The sequence below is a fragment of the Gastrolobium bilobum genome, unplaced genomic scaffold (assembly GCF_033153095.1).
Source record: "Gastrolobium bilobum isolate Gb01-03AN ecotype WA unplaced genomic scaffold, APGP_CSIRO_Gbil_v1 utg220135, whole genome shotgun sequence".
Taxonomy (NCBI): domain Eukaryota; kingdom Viridiplantae; phylum Streptophyta; class Magnoliopsida; order Fabales; family Fabaceae; genus Gastrolobium; species Gastrolobium bilobum.
This window is the reverse complement of record NW_026897334.1, coordinates 1-19,696: the sequence shown is the minus strand read 5'-3', so window position 1 is coordinate 19,696 and position 19,696 is coordinate 1. Positions and strand designations below refer to the sequence as shown.

Sequence of the window (19,696 nt, the reverse complement as noted above, 5' to 3'; positions counted from 1 at the left end):
CAAATGTCTCAATCCTAGACATCACAAGGACACAATCATCAATCAACCAAGTCAAACCATTGATCACAATTGCAAGAAAACTCTTCAACAAGCATGATAATCTTGCAATATACCAAGTATAGTCATTTAACTAACTAGGCTCATTTTTACCGATTAAATGACATTCCTAGCATTTTTTTCAACATGTACTAAGTCTCAATTCTACCACAACATAGCCAATTTGCTCAAATTCACACAAAACCCATAACACTATTCATTCAAAACCCTATATCATGAAATTTCCAAGAAAACATGGTTCAAGGGTTAGAATCTTACCACCAATGGTCACACAACCAAGGATTGATGGCTCCTCAAGCTTCCATGGAGGTAGAAACTCCCAAAACCCCAAATTTCACCAAATGGGCGAATTTTTGAGAGCCAATATCTCACCACACAAAGCTCCCCACTAAGAACTAAGCTTGGATTATGAAAGAGGAGAAGATTCTAAGTGGTTTAGGCTTTGGAAGGGGTTGATTTGGCCAAGGTTTGCTCACTCTATGATCTCCTCTCTCTCTTTCCCTCTCATTCTTCTTCTTCTCTTCCCTTTCTTTCTCCTCTGCAGGTCGACGGGTTTCTTGGGGGGTTTGGGGCTCTTTTTGTGTTTTAGTAACTTAACATAGGTTAAGTGACTTTAAGCGGGTATTGGTTCGTCTATCTATTTAACTCCAATAATTACCAAACTTCACCCAAAAGTCTGGAATATTATTCTAGGAATATTTCCACTTTTATTTTTATATTTTGGGTACTTTTGCCTACACCCATTTATACCCCTTAATTTTCACTGAGTATACTTTTTAACTTCAAAGTGACTCAGATTCATTTCATTAAGCCTTATACTTAATTTTACTCACTAAAACATGCTTAATTATTTAATTACATGTAATTTGCTAATTAATTAGGTTATGGCTATTATAGTGACGCCCAAATTGGACGTCATATTGTGCAAGAAATGTGTAATTATTTTCAAAATTGTAATAAATGCGTAATTAATTTATTTAAAAGCATTAAATTAATTTTTTTGTCTTCATAAGTCATAATTAATTTCAGACCACAAATAATAACCAAAAAGCTTATAACATTAAACTATAATTTCGAAAATAATATCCTTCTTCCTTAGAGATTTAGAATATTTATTTAATTATTTCCTTTATTTCTGTAGATTTTTCAAATTGATTTTTTAGTTTAAATCACAAATTAAATCTTTATTTTGTTTTCCTTATGAATAATAATTTTTATTTTTTTTATTTTTAATCAAAAACCAAATTTTGGTTATAATAAAAAAATTAATATAAAAAAAATGTAAATCACAAATCGAAATTTTATTTATTTATTTATATTAAATCACAAATCCAGAACTCAAAGGCTTCTGGGTTTAACCGCTCTTATAATATCATTCTTGCAAATTTAAATTACGTTTGTGAGAAATAAAATATGTCAAATTAAATGTCATTGCGTAGATCTCAAAAAATTATGTGGAATCAGAAAAAGAATTACCTGATTTGGATACCCGAGTCTCCTTCAGAAATTTTATGATTACTTTTTTTTTTGGAAAAAAAATATGACACGTGTCAACAATGAGTGACGCCTAAATTAGGCGTGATTGCCTCTTGAGTGACGCCCAATTTAGGCGTCTTTAGTGATGCCCAAATTGGGCGTCATATTGTGCGATAGATGTGTAATTATTTTCAAAACTGTAATAAATATATAATTAATTTATTAAAAAGCATTAAATTAATTATTTAAATGCCTTTAATGTTTTTTGCCCATCAAATAATGATTTATTTTTTATATTAAATCACAAATCCAGAACTCATAGGCTACTGAATTTAAGAATGTTCCACATGTCAACACGTGTGCACAATTGACGTCTAAATTGGGTTTCAATCAAGAGGCATTCATGCCTAATTTAGGTAATTTTATTTTTGAAAAACATTCATAAGTCATAATTAATTTCAGAACACAAATTATAACCCAGAAGCTTATAGCATTAATCTTTAATTGCGAAAATAATATCCTTCTTCCTTAGAGATTTAGAATATTTATTTAATTATTTCCTTTATTTCTAAAGATTTTTCAAATTGATTTTTTAGTTTAAATCACAAATCAAATCTTTATTTTGTTTTCCTTATTAATAATTATTTTTATTTTTATTTTTAATTTAAATCCCAAACCAAATTTTTGTTATAATAAAAAAATTATTATAAAAAAATTAAAATCACAAATCAAAATTTTATTTATTTTTTATATTAAATCACAAATCCAGAACTTAGAGGCTTTTGGGTTTAACCGCTCTTATACTACCATTCTTGCAAATTTAAATTGTGTTTGTGAGAAATAAAATATGTCAAATTACATGTCTTTGCGTAAATCTCAAAAAGTTATGTGGAATCAAAAAAAGAATGACCTGATTTGGATACCTGAGTCAAAAGTTATGGCCTTCAGAAGTTTTATGATTAATTTTTTTAAACAAAAAACAAATATGACACGTGTCAACAATGAGTGACGCCTAAATTAGATGTGATTGACTCTTGAGTGACGCCAAATTTCGGCGTCTTTAGTGACGCCCAAATTGGGCGTCATATTGTAGAATAGATGTGTAATTATTTTCAAAACCGTAATAAATACATAATTAATTTATTAAAAAGCATTAAATTAATTTTTTTGCACATCAAATCTTGATTTATTTTTTATATTAAATCACAAATCCAGAACTCAGAGGCTTCTGAATTTAAAAATGTGACACGTGTCAACACGTGTGAATACCTGACACGTCACCAATGCCGTCTAAATTGGGTTTCAATCAAGAGGCATTCACGCCTAATTTAGGTAATTTTATTTTTGAAAAACATTCATAAGTCATAATTAATTTCATAACACAAATAATAAGCCAGAAATTTATAGCATTAATCTTTAATTTTGAAAATAATATCCTTTTTCTTTAGAGATTTAGAATATTTATTTAATTATTTCGTTTATTTCTACAGATTTTTCAAATTGATTTTTTAGTTTAAATCACAAATAATATATTTATTTTGTTTTCCTTATTAATAATTTTTTTTATTATTAATTTAAATCACAAACCAAATTTCTTTTATGATAAAAAATTTATTATAAAAAAATTAAATCACAAATCATAATTTTATTTATTTTTTATATTAAATCACAAATCCAGAACTTAAAGGCTTCATGGTTTAACCGCTCTTATAATAATACCATTCTTGTAAATTTAAATTGTGTTTGTGAGAAATAAAATATGTCAAATTACATGTCATTGCGTAGATCTCGAAAAGATATGTGGAATCAAAAAAAAAATTATCTGATTTGGATACCCGAGTCCAAAGTTATAGCCTTCAGAAGTTTTATGATTAAATTTTTTTTCTGAAAAAAAAAATGACACGTGTCAACAATGAGTGACGCCTAAATTAGACGTGATTGCCTCTTGAGTGACGCCCAATTTCGGCGTCTTTAGTGACGCCCAAATTGGGCGTCATATTGTGCAATAGTTGTGTAATTATTTTTAAAACCGTAATAAATACATAATTAATTTATTAAAAAGCATTAAATTAATTTTTTTTTGCCAGATTTGATGTGTGATTTAAATTAACAAAATAACAATTATTATTAATAAGGAAAACAAAATAAAGATTTGATTTGTGATTTAAACTCAAAAATCAATTTGAAAAATCTGTATTAATAAAGAAAATAATTAAGTAAATATTCTAAATATCTAAGGAAGAATGATTACTTGATTTAAATTTAAATTATGTTTGTGAAAAATAAAATATATCAAATAAGATATCATTGGAGATAGCTTACCAAAAAAAAAAAAGATATCATTGGGGATATTGCGTATATAAAAAAAGAATTACTCCCGCCCTTAGGCACTCCCACATTGGTTATATTGTCAAACGTTTTCAGAACCCTCACTCTGTTGGTGCTTCTGTTCTTTTCCCTCAAACCGCTTTCTGTTTCTTTAGTCTTTTTGTTTTATTTTTCTCGATTGAGAAGAAGAAAACCAAGAAATCTTCCCTTGCCCTTCTCTTCTTTTTCATCTTAATTTTTAACCTTTGTGTTGGTGTTTGATTATCTGGGTTCTTCTCAGTTTTGGGTGCAATGGTCCCTGTTTCCAGAACTGAAGGTGGAGCTGGCACACAAATACTCTCAGCTATAGTGTGCAAAACCATCCAATCCATCAAGGAAATCGTGGGGAATCATTCTGATGCTGATATCTATGTAGCCCTTAAGGAAACAAACATGGATCCTAACGAAGCCACTCTGAAATTGCTCAACCAAGATCCATTCCATGAGGTGAGGAGAAGGAGAGACAGAAAGAAGGAGCCTCGGAATATTGGGAACAAAGGTTCAGCTGACCCAAGGAGGCATTCTGAGAATGTTGGTCAAGGAATGAAATCTCATATCCCATCTGAACGTAATGTTCCTAGAAGAATAAACTATTCTCGGAACACTTTTCAATCAGTTGGTGCCATCTCGAAGACTGAACAATTTAGTCGAACTAATGTAACTGAACCTTCATTCCCTGGCATGACAGTTAGTAGGCCGTCCTTGAACAATCAATATAATAGTAGGCCACATCAACAACTCGCGGGACATCAGAGAGTTTCCCAGCAGAATAAAGAGTGGAAACCTAAATCAAGTCAGAAGTCTAACAGCAATACTCCTGGAGTGATTGGAACTCCTAAAAAAGCTGCTTCACCTCCAGCTGAAAATTCTATAGATATAGAATCAGACGCTGCAGAGGTTCAAGATAAAATTTCCCAATTATATATATATGATACCCAAAATGTCATCATACCACAGCATATTCGAGTTACGGAAACTGATCGTTGTCAGCTGATCTTTGGTACCATTGGGATACAACTTGATTCTTCGATGCATGAATCGAAGTATCCATTAATAGAAGCTGCTGAATCAAATGAAGAATCGACTGCAAGCTTGACAGTATCTGCTCCAGAGTTGTCCACTGATGATGTTCCTGGGAGCAAACAGATAGACTTACGGGATGACAATATTACAAGTACTGGGTCGAACTCTCCAGCATCAGCTGGTGCTACTTCTGAGCAACAATTGCCTGATATCAAAGACTCCTCAAGCCCTCAGAATCTGGACAGTTATGCCAGTATTGGGTTGGTACGTGATACAAGTCCGTCCTATGCACCTTCAGAGTCACAGTCACAGCAGCAAGATTCCCATGATATGTCGGGCTTCTCGGCATACGATCCTCCAACTGGTTATGACATTCCTTATTTCAGACCAACATTGTGGGATGAAACTTTAAGAGGGCAGGGTTTGTTATCTTTTCAAGAGGGTTTGAGCTCCCATGCTGCCAATAGTATTCCTGCATCCTCCATTGCTATGGTGCAACAGCAACCTCCTGTGGCTCAGATGTATCCACAAGTTCATGTTTCACATTTTGCTAACCTTATGCCATATCATCAGTTTCTGTCCCCGGTCTCTGTTCCACCTATGGCCATGCCTGGATATTCAAGTAATGCTCCCTATCCTCACCCAACAAATGGCAACAGTTACTTGTTGATGCCTGGAGGTGGTTCCCATCTTAATGCCAACAGCCTTAAATATGGAGTTCAGCAGTTCAAGCCTGTCCCTGCTGGAAGCCCTACAGGGTTTGGAAATTTTGGTAATCCAACTGGCCATGCCATGATATCTCCTGGTGTGGTTTGGGGTGCAACGACTTTAGAAGATTCATCTCGAGTCAAATACAAAGATAATCTCTATGTCCAAAATCCTCAGGCTGAGATATCAGAAATCTGGTTACAGAATCCAAGGGATCATCCTGGCATTCAATCTACTCCATACTATAACTTGCAGGGGCAAACGCCTCATGCAGCGTACATGCCTTCGCACACCGGTCATGCTTCCTTCAATGCAGCTGCAGCTCAGTCTTCACACATGCAATTCCCTTGTATGTATCATACTCCTCCACAGCCAGCTGCTATTGCTAGTCATCATCATCTAGGACCAGCAATTGGCAATAACGTTGGAGTTGGGGTGGCTGCAGCTGCTCCTGGAGCACAGGTTGGTGGATATCAGCTGCCCCAATTGAGCCACCTGAATTGGACAACAAATTTCTGAACGGGATAAAAAAAAAATGGAATCTAACCCTTTGTGTATAAGGGACTGAAGTAGATATAGAAAAATCGCAGAGGCATTGAGATAAATTTTCAATCTTTAATTTTTGTGCTGAGTGAAACCTTGTAATCTGAGTAAATTGCAATGAATGATATCTAGTTGATTTAGTCATATGCTAGTTGTCATATTGTTTCTGTTATGGAACTATTTTGTGGTTCTTTGTTCGGATTTAATTGCAAAATTAGTGAATACTGTTTTAAATAAATAATTGAATTGTGTTGGTCTGTTACCTCCCCTGTTACACATATTGCTTCTGATATAAATAAGTCTTTTCAATTTGTCGTGCTTGGTAAATATTTCAAGTATAGTGTGTAACAAGCTAAAGGTACACAAGTCAATACTATATATACATCTATATACATATCATATAGAGATAAGAGTAGGGGTGTAAATAGGCTAGGCTACGCTAGGCTTTAGCTTAAATAGGTCAGGCCTGTGTAAAAAACACTGGGTATGACCCGGTCTATTACCCTGTGCAGGCCCCAAATTACACGTCTGGCTTACCTGTATTTAAAAAATAAAAGCCTTGGCCTAAGCCTGTTAGCCTGTTTAAGCCTATTAAACATTCAACAATTAAAAGAATAACTAAAATAATATTATTTTATTATTCAAAATTATTAAAATAATAATTTTATTTATTATATTTTAAATAAATAATATGATATAGGCCAGCTTGTAGGCTTATAGGCTCGACATGTACAAAAAAGCCTATGGCCTGTTTTCTAAATAGTTTTTTTTAAAAGCCTAAGCCTGTTCTATTTTACTATTTATAATAAGCCAAGTCTGACCTAATATAGATTAAGCCGTAGGTCTCTGTGGGCCGGTCTAACTCATTTACACCCCTAAATAAGGACATATAGGGATATGTTACACTGAATTAAAATTGAATATACAGATCTATTTGTGCTTGCATATATTCGGTTATACAGCCATAATCCAGCTTATACATTCAGTTCAACAATTTTTTTTTTTGGTAAACGATATCAACAATTTTTTTTTTGGTGTGGATATCAACATTATTTTTATTATAACATAAACAAGAATATAATTGTAATTTCGCTCTTTTATAGAATTTTTTCTCAACCCAAGGATAATTAATAATCTATCACTCCACAATATTAATAATTTTTCTTCACTCGATTGTAAGATAAATTACCTTCCTCTCAACATTGCAGATAAATAAAAAAATTTGAAAATACCCTAATTACAATTGGCAATTTCTTTCTTCTCAACATTTTTTTTTAGTATTATATATTATAGAGAAGAGGACCAGCCTCAAACGGTGATAAAATTATTCTTTAATGATTAAAAGGTAATCTATTAGAATTTGAGAAGCAATTTTTTTTAAAATTATGAAAAGATAATATTACGTACAAGAGTTATTTTCGTCCCACTTTCACTAACATCTAAATTTGAAGAGAATATTCAATACTCCCGGTTCACATGCACCAGGAGGGGAGAGAGAAGAGATATGAAGAAATAGAGGCCGAACCAGCGCATATTTTTGCCTAAACTTGGCTAACAGTGAGAAGCGATGGAAATCAGGTACAAATTATCTTTTCGACCAAAAGTTAGTCCAAAAGTCTCAGTCATGTCCAAATCTTTGTTTTTCATTCCATTGGGCAATTTCCAATCAAAATGATACATCAACAATGCAAGTGGAAACTCAACGTTGATCAACCCAAATGTGAGGCCAAGGCATATTCTTCTCCCAGCACCAAATGGGATGAATTCAAAATTATTGCCTTTGTAGTCACAAGAACTTTGAATGAACCTTTCAGGATAAAACCTCTCAGCCTCATTCCAATGATTTGGATCTCTTCCAATTGCCCAAGCATTCACGATGACCTTGCTTTTCACAGGTATATGATACCCCTTAATCTCACAAGCTTGTCTACATTCTCTTGGAAGTGAAAGAGCAACAGGAGGGTGTAATCTTAATGTCTCTTTCACAACTGATTTCAAATATTTTAGTTTCTCAATGCCACTTTCACTGGGATTTCCTTCTTCATCAAATACCTCTCTTACCTCATCTTGTACCTTCTTCATTACTCTTGGATTTTTAATCATCTCTGCCATTGCCCATGTTATTGTTGTAGCTGATGTTTCACTTCCAGCTCCAAATATATCCTTGAAAATCATGATATCATATTAAATTGATTCAAAGACATGCAAATAGTTAGAAGAGTACTGGGTAGCTAGTGATCAATATAACAAAGACTCGATTGTCAAAAACACCCTGATGCAATGTTTTATACATTTCAAGTGAAATGAATACTTACTACAAAATCAAGACAAGGAAAGAAGCAATTATATTGGTATGAATAGTAACAACTAGGGAGGTAATAGTAGTAATTAGATAAAAAGAAATTTTCTAATTTTTGACACTCGTAAGAGGAAGTACCATGAGAAAGAAGAAATTGAGTCCATAAATTAGTACAGATTTTATTTGCTTACGATAAAAGCGCCGAAATTTTTACACTTTTGCTTTTTGAAAACCAACTTCTTGGCCCATTTGGATATTTTTTTATTTTAAATTTTTGATTAGAAAGTACCCTTCACACTAAGCAAGTGTTTAGCTGTCAGTTTTTCAAAAACAAATAAAAATATTACTTTTTCTAAGATAAAATTTTTTACTTACCAAAAAATAGAAGTAGAAAACAAAATATTTTTCTCAAATATAAATTTGCATCAATCTCAACCTCAATCAAGCCCATCACCATCACAACCATCGTCGTCGTAGCCACTTCCACTGCCACCGTCATCATCTCCACAACCATTACCATCTTCTCTGCCATTACAACTGCCACCTCACTACCACTACCACCACCACCTCAAATCTTTCTTCTATGATGAAGATTATTATGATTAATTATCATCATAATCCTCCTCCTCATCTTCCTTGTTTTCATAATTTTCTTTCACATGTATTTTATATATATATATATATATATATAGGTAAAAACTAATATTATGTTGTAGGAAAATTCTTAGGTCATGTCATAGAGACAATCAATTGTGGGGTCCACTATTTTTAAAATAAACGAAAAGTAAAAATATTGATGGGCCCACTTTTATGTTTGTGTAGGAAAATTACTTGTGTCATGTAAAAGGAGAAAAACATTACCCACACATATATATATATATATATATGTATGGGGTAAACATTTCCACAGCCACTTTAGATAATGTTATCTACAGTTACCCCAAAAACTACGTCGTTTTGATTAATGAATGGTGTTTCTGTAATTTTAGGTGAATTAATGAAGGGTGTTTCTGTAATTTTGTTTATTTTTTTATTATATACATTTTACTGAAACACCTCTCATTAATTCACCTAAAATTACAGAAACACCCTTCATTAATCAAAACGACATAATTTTTGGGTAGCTTAGATAACCTTATCTAGAGTGGCTGTAGAAATATTTTTTCATATATATATATATATATATATATATATATATATATATATATATATATATATATATTATATAACTTTAAAAAAAAAAAGTCTTCAAAAAAACAATACATAAAAAGTTATTTTTTTCAAATGGCACTTAATAATTTACTTTTTTTAGTTGTAAACATTTCAAAAAGTAGCATAATATATCAGCAAGTTAATAATTAATAAGGAAATCACGAGTTTATGGTTTTACATATGGAAGATGAAAAGTTGTACTCAATTTAGTTGTGAATATATGCTTACCAAGATCACAGCCTTGATACTATCATCACTTAAGCAAAACTCCTGCTTCAAGAGCACGTCTACAAGATCTTCCCCTGCTTATTCATCTTGGCCTTGTGCACCCCTTGATTTACCCTCTCTATGCTCATTGATGATGTTTTGCAATATCCTATCAGATTTTTGCTGCAACTTCTCTAGCTTAGGCTTCAACCCAGAGATGTGCTCAAGCCATTTAGCAGAAGGGTACAAATCTTCTAAGTGAAAACCTCCAGCAAAATCTAAAACTTCCTTTATCACTGATATGAATTGTTGATGGTCCTTGCACTTCTTTCCAAGGGCTGTTCTTGAAGTGACTGTAGATATTGTTGAAATCACTTCTTTGGTGAGATTGATGGGTGATCCTTCTTTTGAAGCAATCCATTTGATGAGGTTAGTGAACTCTTCCTCTCTCACTGGTTGGAAAGATTGGACACGTTTTGAGCTTAATAGCTCCGATGCACAAATCTTCCTTAACTGTCTCCAATAATCACCATAAGGGGCAAAAGATATACCCTTAGAATCATAACTCATTATCTTTGAAGCTAGGATAGGAGGCCTTGATGCAAAGATGAGATCATGGGTTTTCAACACCTCCCTAGCCATGATCCAAGCTTCAAATGCATCAAGGGTCCATATTTTGCTGACAAATCTCTTAGCTGACGATGGGGAAGTGACCTAACAAGGTTGTGTATGTTCCCTATGATAGGTAGCTTCCATGGTCCTGGTGGTAAATTTGGAGTTGAGTAGGATTTCTTGGTCACTATTTTGTGTGCCATAAGCATAAGAATGAAAAAGGGAGAAAATCGATGTAAAGTAGAGGATTTGAATATCCATGGTGGAAACAGAACTTAGATCAAGGCCTTCCACTTCTTGTTTAAAGATGAAACTCTGTTTGCCACTCTAATATATAGATGTTGTAAATAGTAATTATGTAGTCATTTATTAGTAATTATTTAGTCCGTTACTTGTATATTGGGCCAAGCCCATTAGGTCAAAATTAGGTCAAGAAGTCTCTATAAATATGTAGATTCAAATACGATTCCTATAAACCTATTGTATTGGAAGACAGATTCTTCCAATGTATACGATTCAATAATATTTCAAATACCCTTTTATTTCAAGTTGGTATCAGAGCTCTCGATCCTGAGGGCTCTGCTTCCGCGCCTATTGTCTTTAGAACAAGAACCTTTTATTTTTTTTGTCTCTCGCTGCCATCAGCCGCCACCGGATTTTTTTTTCCGGGGAGATCTTAGATCGAGAAGATCTCTGTTATACTGGATCTCTGTTACTGTTCATCGTCTCCATTATTCTTTATCACAAGACAGCATCTGTTCATCACGATTGGACCCTTTCCCGGTGGTTTTTCAACTCCGAACAGACCCAGAAAGAACCGCGCTCACCGGACAACGTTGCTCCAGAAATTTCAGACCAAACGGCCACCGCACGCGCCGCCTCTTCAACCGCGAGTGAAGCCCACGCGCAGCCAATCTCACCGGCGCGTGGAGGCGCGTGAGACCATTTTTCCGGATCGGACCACCGCGATCTTGATCGTCCCTTCATCCTCTTTCTGGATCTGTGCTCCTCTCTTTGATCGGACATCGTTTGGTATTTATTTGTGATTTTTTGGCTTCTTGGAGTTTTTCTTTGCCCATTTTCTGTGCAGTATGGCCTCTTCTCAAAGGAGTTCTTTTTCAAAATTTTATGATGGTACCTCTTCTAGACCTAAGAGAGATGATCGATGGTGTTCTTATTGTAAAAGAACAGGTCATATCAAGGATTTATGTTTTCGCCTTTATGGAAAGCAATCTGTCTTAGAAAAGATGGCAAAGTTGCGTGGTCAAGCGCATTTTACTTCCTCTGAAATAACTCCTATACCTAATAAGACCCAACCTGCATTTCGTCCAGATGAGTTGGAACGGCTCCGAACCATTCTTGATTCTATGAGTAAGCCATCTGATACTAGTGCTTTGACTATGACTGGTATGAGCTCCAAAACTTATTCTTTCCTTTCTTCATGTAATGATTTTAAACATTCTTGGGTTGTTGATTCTGGTGCTACTGATCATATGGCTTGTTGTGCTGACTCCTTTACCTCTTATCATCCTACCATTGGAACTCATACAATAGCCGTAGTTGATGGCTCTCATACATCAGTTGCGGGTTCTGGTGACATAAACTTACAGCAGTCCTTACATCTTAAAGATGCTCTTCATGTTCCTAAACTCTCCACGAATCTTCTTTCTATTTATAAAATTACAAAAGATTTGAATTGTACTGTAACCTTCTATCCTACCCATTGTGTTTTTCAGGATCTCGCCACGGGGAAGACGATTGGTAGTGCTAAAGAGCAAGGTGGGTTGTACTATCTGGTGTCACAATCTCCTGCAAATAAAGTAACAAATCACATCTTGATGTCTCATGGTCAATCAACTGCTGATTCTTTGATTTGGCTTCATCATAAGCGCTTAGGTCATCCTCCATTTAGTTTACTCAAATCTTTATTTCCGTCATTGTTTTTGTCTAAATCTGTTGAGTCTTTTCATTGTGATGTTTGTGAATTTGCTAAGCATCATCGTGTGTCTTTTCCTTCTAGTATTACTAAGAGTGTTGAACCTTTTGATCTTATTCATTCTGATGTTTGGGGTCCCTCTAAAGTCCCTCATGGTTCCGGAAATAGATGGTTTGTTTCTTTTATTGATGATTGCACTCGTGTAACTTGGGTGTACTTAATGCGTGAAAAGTCTGAGGTACCACAACTGTTCTTTCAATTTTATAAAATGATTGAGACCCAGTTTGGTAAAAAACTCAAGAGACTAAGAATAGATAATGGTACTGAATATGTTAATCATAGCTTTTCCCAATTTATAAGAAATAACGGTATGATTCATGAACTTACTTGTGTAGACACCCCTCAACAAAATGGGGTTGCTGAAAGGAAAAATCGTCACCTTCTTGAAGTTGCTCGTGCCTTACTGTTTCAAACACATGTGCCCAAATGCTATTGGGGAGATGCCATTCTTACTGCAGCGTTCTTGATCAATCGTCTACCCACTCGGGTTCTCGATCATGTAAGTCCTATTCACTCCATGACTTCTTTTTTTTCCTTTTGTTCCAACTTTGCAAAGTCTTCCTCCTCGAGTGTTTGGGTGTGTTGTCTTTGTTCATATTCATAAACAACATCGCAGTAAGTTGGATCCTAGGGCTCTTAAATGTGTCTTCCTTGGATATGCTCCTGATAAGAAGGGTTATAAGTGCTATCACCCTGGAAGTCAGAAATTTTTTGTTTCTATGGATGTTACATTTCAGGAATCTAGTCCTTTTTCCAAGGTCCTCATCTTCAGGGGGAGAATAATTCACCAGAAGACTCATCACCTTCCTTCTTTGAAACTTCGGTGTCTACTCCTTCACCTGTGTCAGTGTATCCTCCTCTTGTGTCTGTTCCTCCTGTGTCTGATCCTCTTGTGAGTAATCCTCCTGTGACTGATTCTCCTGTGATTGATACATCAAGTACACCAGAGATACGGAAGGTTATGACACCTGAAAGAAGGAAACAACCCACATTGTCTCAGCAACAACCTCAATCGTCTGAACCACTGGTAAGTCCTGAATCTCATATTTTTGATCATGATGTTAATACTTCTGATGACTTACCCATTACTACTGATTTTGATGATTTACCCATTGCTCTTAGAAAAGGAAAAAGAGCTTGTCCCAAGAAATCTTGTCCCTCCTGTCCCTCTTGTACTCAATACCCTATCTCCCATTTTGTTTCCTCTACTAATCTGTCTGTGCAGCACAAAAGCTTTGTTTCAACACTAGACTCTATTGCAATCCCAAAATCAGTACATGAAGCCTCGAAAGATGGGAATTGGGCTCAAGCCATGCAAGAGGAGATGAATGCATTGGAGAAAAATAAAACATGGGAGGTTATTGATAGACCTACTGGAAAGAAAGCAATAGGGTGCAGATGGGTTTATGCCCTGAAATATAATTCTAATGGAACTCTTGAGAGATACAAAGCTCGATTAGTTGCCAAAGGTTACTCTCAAACCTATGGCATTGATTATGAAGAAACATTTGCTCCAGTTGCAAAGATGAATACGGTGAGAGTTTTGTTATCCCTTGCTGCCCATTACAATTGGGATATAAACCAATTTGATGTGAAGAATGCTTTCCTCAATGGTGAGTTAGAAGAAGAAGTCTACATGGAAATTCCGCCTGGTTTTGATTCTGTGAAAGGAAAAAATAAAGTTTGTAAATTAAAAAAGGCCTTGTATGGATTGAAGCAGTCACCTCGTGCCTGGTTTGGAAAGTTTACTAAGGTTATGATGACCTTAGGATATAAACAAAGTCAAGGAGATCACACTCTTTTTTTCAAGCACTCCCAAAATGGGAAGCTTACTGTGCTTCTTGTATATGTTGATGATATTATTTTCACAGGTGATGATTTTGTGGAGAGACAGATTCTGCAAACACGGCTTGCCTCTGAGTTTGAAGTCAAAGACCTTGGGAAACTGAGATATTTCCTAGGGATAGAAGTAGCTCATTCGAGCAAAGGAATCTTTATCAGCCAGAGGAAATATGTTCTTGATCTTCTCAAAGAAGCAGGAAAGCTCGGGTGTAAACCCTCTAATACTCCTATTGAGCAGAATCACAAGATGGGCTATAAAGAGGAGAGTCCTCCAGTTGATAAAGGACAATATCAACGGCTAGTTGGGAAATTGATATATTTGGCCCATACTAGACCAGACTTAGCTTATGCTGTTAGTGTTGTCAGTCAGTTTATGCACGATCCAAAGGAGAAACATATGCAGGCAGTAGAGAGAATTCTTCAGTATCTGAAAGGTACTCCTGGTAAAGGGTTGTTATTCCGACGTGATGGCAATCTATCTTTAGAAGTCTACACAGATGCTGATTATGCTGGATCTGTGACTGACCGTCGTTCTACCACTGGTTATTGCATGTTTCTTTGTGGTAACTTGGTGACATGGAGAAGTAAGAAACAAGATGTGGTCGCCAGATCAAGTGCAGAAGCTGAATTTCGAGCTATGGCTCAAGGCATTTGTGAGTTACTGTGGCTGAAAATTGTACTTGATGATCTAAAAATAAAATGTGAGGGACCTATGAAGCTGCTATGTGATAATAAGTCTGCTATTTGTATAGCTCATAATCCAGTTCAACATGATCGGACTAAACATATTGAGGTCGACCGCCATTTCATCAAAGAGAAACTTGATAGCGGGTTGATTACCACTCCATACATTCCCACTGGGCGTCAATTAGCTGATCTATTGACAAAGGGGCTTCCTTCAGAGAGATTTCAAGAACTTGCTAGCAAGCTGGGAATGATAAATATCTATTCCTCAGCTTGAGGGGGAGTGTTGTAAATAGTAATTATGTAGTCATTTATTAGTAATTATGTAGTCATTTATTAGTAATTATGTAGTCATTTATTAGTAATTATTTAGTCCGTTACTTGTATATTGGGCCAAGCCCATTAAGTCAAAATTAGGTCAAGAAGTCTCTATAAATAGAGACCCCTATGTACAGATTCAAATACGATTCAATAATATTTCAAATACCCTTTTATTTCAAGTATAGATTTTAGCAGTGTTGTTAAACCCGACCCGGGCATCGACCCGGTCGAGGTACTGGGTCACTGGGTCACTGGTCGGACCGGTGGGTCACTGGTCGGACCGGTTGACCCGAATATATACAGATATATAAAAATATATATAAATATGAACATATAAATTCAATTATATCTTCCATATCTAAAATAAATTAAACAAGGTTCACTAAATAAGTTAAAAAAATGAAGCATAAATAAATAAAAATGCATGCTATTACTATGTCAATTTAAATGGCAACTCAGAATCCCCATAAACATACCTCTCAATGACATTGAACTCATATTTTTCAAATTCAACTACATTAAAATGACATATGTCACATTCTCTAATTTATTATTCCACAAATTGCTTTAGTATTGAAAACTAAGAGATCATTGTAGAAGAGTATACTAGTAAATAAAATTATAAAAAGTTGTTAAAATGAGTTTTACATTTTTTTATAGGATGAAACAATTTTGATTTTTTTTTAAATGCATGACCCGGCCGGGTCACCGGGTCGACAGGTCACCGGGTTTGGCCGGGTTTGTCCGGATTTTGACCGGGTTTGACCGGGTCGATGCATGACCGGTCCAATGCTTAACCCGAACCGATCTGATGACCGGTTCACCGGGTTCCGGGTCAACCCGGCCGGGTCGGGCCGGGTTTGACAACAGTGGATTTTAGAGCTTTCATCATCCGTTATTTGGCATTGGTAATCTCATGATTTCAAAATAGAGAAAAACTAGAAACTCGTTATATTTCTTTGAAGTAGTAATATAGTTCAGTCATGCATCAAATGACAAATATTTAGTTTTTAAATTGGCAAGCAAAGTCAGATGGCTTAAAAAATAAGGCAAGTAGTCGTAAGAGTTAAATATTAGTGCAATCATTTCGATACTTCAAACTATTTGATATGATTTTTTTTATTTTTTTTTGGGGGGGGGGGGGCGGGACCAATATCTCACGACCTTCAAATTATTTTAAATGTCATGGTTGAATTCTGGTACCGGAGGAACACGTTCTACCATGTGACAAAACACTGTAATAAATCTTGAATATCAATGTTTATCGAAGTGGGTACAACATTTTTCTACTTTTGAAAAAAAAAATTAACACTTTTTAAATTTCATTTTTCTACCACATTGCACTTTTTTTCAAAATTGATAAAATGTTGTACCCATTTAGATACAACAGTGGTACCAAAAATTTATCCGTTAGTGTGGTGCAACTGACTCAACCAATGAGACTCACTTTCTTCTGTTATCTCCGGCAAAACGCATTTAACGGGATTTTAAATATAGCAGAATGAGAAATAATTTTTTAGGTGTGACATTTTGAGACTTTATGCCAACAGGTGGATTTAATGTGATTGTTATCCCATTTGAAACTATATCAAACGTAGTGTTCATGATAAATAACTTTCGATTTTGGCCATACCAAACAAAATTTGGCAGACGCGGTTCAATTCCCACTAAGGCTGTTAAAACGAAACTTGTTGATGAGTATGTTTCTGATATGAATTAATTATTGTTTTTTATTTTTATAATTTGACTTAGTCTAATATAAGGTAATTATGTAAGTAGTGGGATATGGGATAGGTATTTTGATTATTAGTAGCAAGTGGTTTGAGAAATCATGGCTTTTTGTTGATTTCTCTTACTCTTTGTCTATTTAAATTATTGTTCTATGGAATGAAATGAGAAAAGAGAAAAATCATTTGGGTGCACTTGTATGCTTTAGGTAGAGCTTCCTCAATAGAGCTCATTTTTATGGGTGGAAAAAATGGAAAAACTAGAAGAAATAGTTAAAAAAGAAATACACTCAACTCTCAATTTGACTAAATGTTTTAGTTCCATTCAAAAACCTAAGTTATTGTCTTTCAACACTTTATTATGCTATCTTATGAATCATTTTTACTTTAATCCAAATTGTGATACCCAGTGATCGAAGAAAGTCAAAGGCAAAAAGGATCGAATTTCCATGAGACTTATGCTTTAGGCCATGAGTATAAAAAGTTATTCTTAATCTATGTGATGATGGAGGGAAGGAATGAAGAAGCAAACAAGACTATGGAAGAAGACTCAATTATGCGATCATACTCTTGAGGGCAAGAGTAGTTATTAAGAGGGAGGGAAAGGCTAAAAAGTTTAAAAATTATAATTTAAATAATAAATTACAAAATTAATACCGTTTAAAAATATTTTACACAACTAATACAATTAATTAAACCCAAATTCTTAAGGATAGTTTAGTAGGAAGTGTGATATGGGATAACTATTCCGATTATCATGGGAGGTTAGAAGAATTATGGGTTTTTGTTGATCCCTTTCATTCTTTGTCTATTTAAACTAGGGTAATCCATTGGTATTGTTACAGGGGAAAAAAATTCCTGCAGATACAACTTTTTGTGGGGTCTATGCATTGTTTTTTCTCTCTCCTTGTATTATTTTCTCTCTCCTAAATTGCTGTCTCTGCTGGACAATATTTTTTTTTCCTATAACAACACCGATGCATTCCCCTTTAAACTATTGTTCTATGAATGAAATGAGAGGAAAAAAAATTAAAATATTATTGTTTTAATAAATAATTATAAATATGTAGTTATTTACGAATCTATTGCACTCAATTACCCCCAATTTGGGCGTGACTATTCACGTATAAGTTAGGCGTGACCCACGAGGCATTCATGCCTACGTTAGACGTTACTCATTTGATGTTGATACGTGGCACAAAAAGTCAATAGTTTAATCGTAAAACTTTGAAAGGTCATAACTTTTGACTCGGGTGTCCGAATAAGATAAAAAACAATTTTATTCCATATAACTTTTCGAGAGCTATGCAATGACACCTCATGTGATATATTTTATCTCTCACAAACACAGTTCGAATTTACAACAATGGTACTATAAGAGCGTTTAAACCCAGAAGCCTTCGAGTTTTTCCAAACCAAAATAATGATCTAAAATCAAAGGAAATTACACTCTAAATTTTGTTTTCACATTTTGTGAGGCCATTTTAAAGAAATCAAAGTACTTCACTTCAGAGAAAATTATATATTTTTCTGTTGTGTGATAAACCCTTGGTTTACCATGTTTTTATGCTAAATTCTACAAGAATTATATGGTAGATTGCATGGAATTCAAGGTGTTATATGATAAAATCATAAAGATTTGAAAATTGAGCTAATATTTTGATATCTTGCATATTTTGAAGGTAAATCCACAAGATTTGGTGCTAAGAAGTGATCAAAGAATCATAACAAAGATTTGAAGCTCAATCTATCAGCCCAATCTGCAGGATCTTAAATAAAAACATAAACAAATCAAGATTTGATTGGGAATTGATAGAGATTCACTGGGAGATTTGATGAAGAATTAAAAGATATGGCTTCAAAGGTTATAAATAGGGAGCTTGGGGTCAATGGAACCAACTAATTCACCAATCCAGAGAATTACACAGAGACTTGAGGGAGGAATCATGTTGCGTTGCGTTGGAGCACTGAGGAACCAAGTTAACATCACACCAATGGAGGCTTGGGGTTCTCTTTTCTTTATTATTGCTTTTGAATTCAATATGCTAGGCTAGACTTTTATGTAGTTAAGGGTAGATGGAACCCAATTGAATCGTATGTCTTGAATTAAATTGTTCCTGAATTCTTTTCTTTTTATATTTGAATAAAATTATCCGTCTTTAATGTTTTCTATGAGTTTGCTCCTTATAGATTGATTTAGGAGAATTGTATGACAATAGGGATGTTGGTGCATGAACCCTGACTTGGTAAATTTATCATAATCCTTGTGATCTAGGGATAGACATAGGGTAATTGTGCAATCTTTAAATTCTTGATCTTAATGCATGTTTTCTTGGGGAATAATCGGGAAACTAGAGTTCTTTCAAAATCACATAGATTTAGGGTAACAAGAAATTGAGCCCTAATTAACTTAGAAAGAATTGATTGACATTATATTAAGAATGGATTCTTGACAATTTAATTCATTGCATATAGAGGAGATTGGAGGAATTCGAAACCTTAACTACGCTTGTTTTTAAATTTTTAAACAATCATCTTTTCAATTGCTTTCTAATCTTGAATTTTAATTTGTATGTTATTAATTGTTTTTAATTTCACCTCTCTTCATATCAATCTTTGTTG

At 34.4% G+C, this 19,696-nt stretch overlaps 1 protein-coding gene and 1 pseudogene across 1 annotated transcript; one reads left to right on the top strand and one right to left on the bottom strand.

Annotated features, from left to right (window-relative positions):
* Positions 1-4,462: 4,462 nt before the first annotated feature.
* Positions 4,463-6,150, top strand: LOC133306104 (uncharacterized). The gene has a single exon (XM_061506383.1). It carries the CDS (start codon positions 4,582-4,584, stop codon positions 6,148-6,150), a length of 1,569 nt encoding a protein of 522 aa, XP_061362367.1. The 5' UTR covers positions 4,463-4,581.
* A 1,575-nt stretch (positions 6,151-7,725) lies between these two features.
* LOC133306102 (cytochrome P450 71D9-like) lies at positions 7,726-10,765 on the bottom strand (annotated as a pseudogene).
* Positions 10,766-19,696: the final 8,931 nt, after the last annotated feature.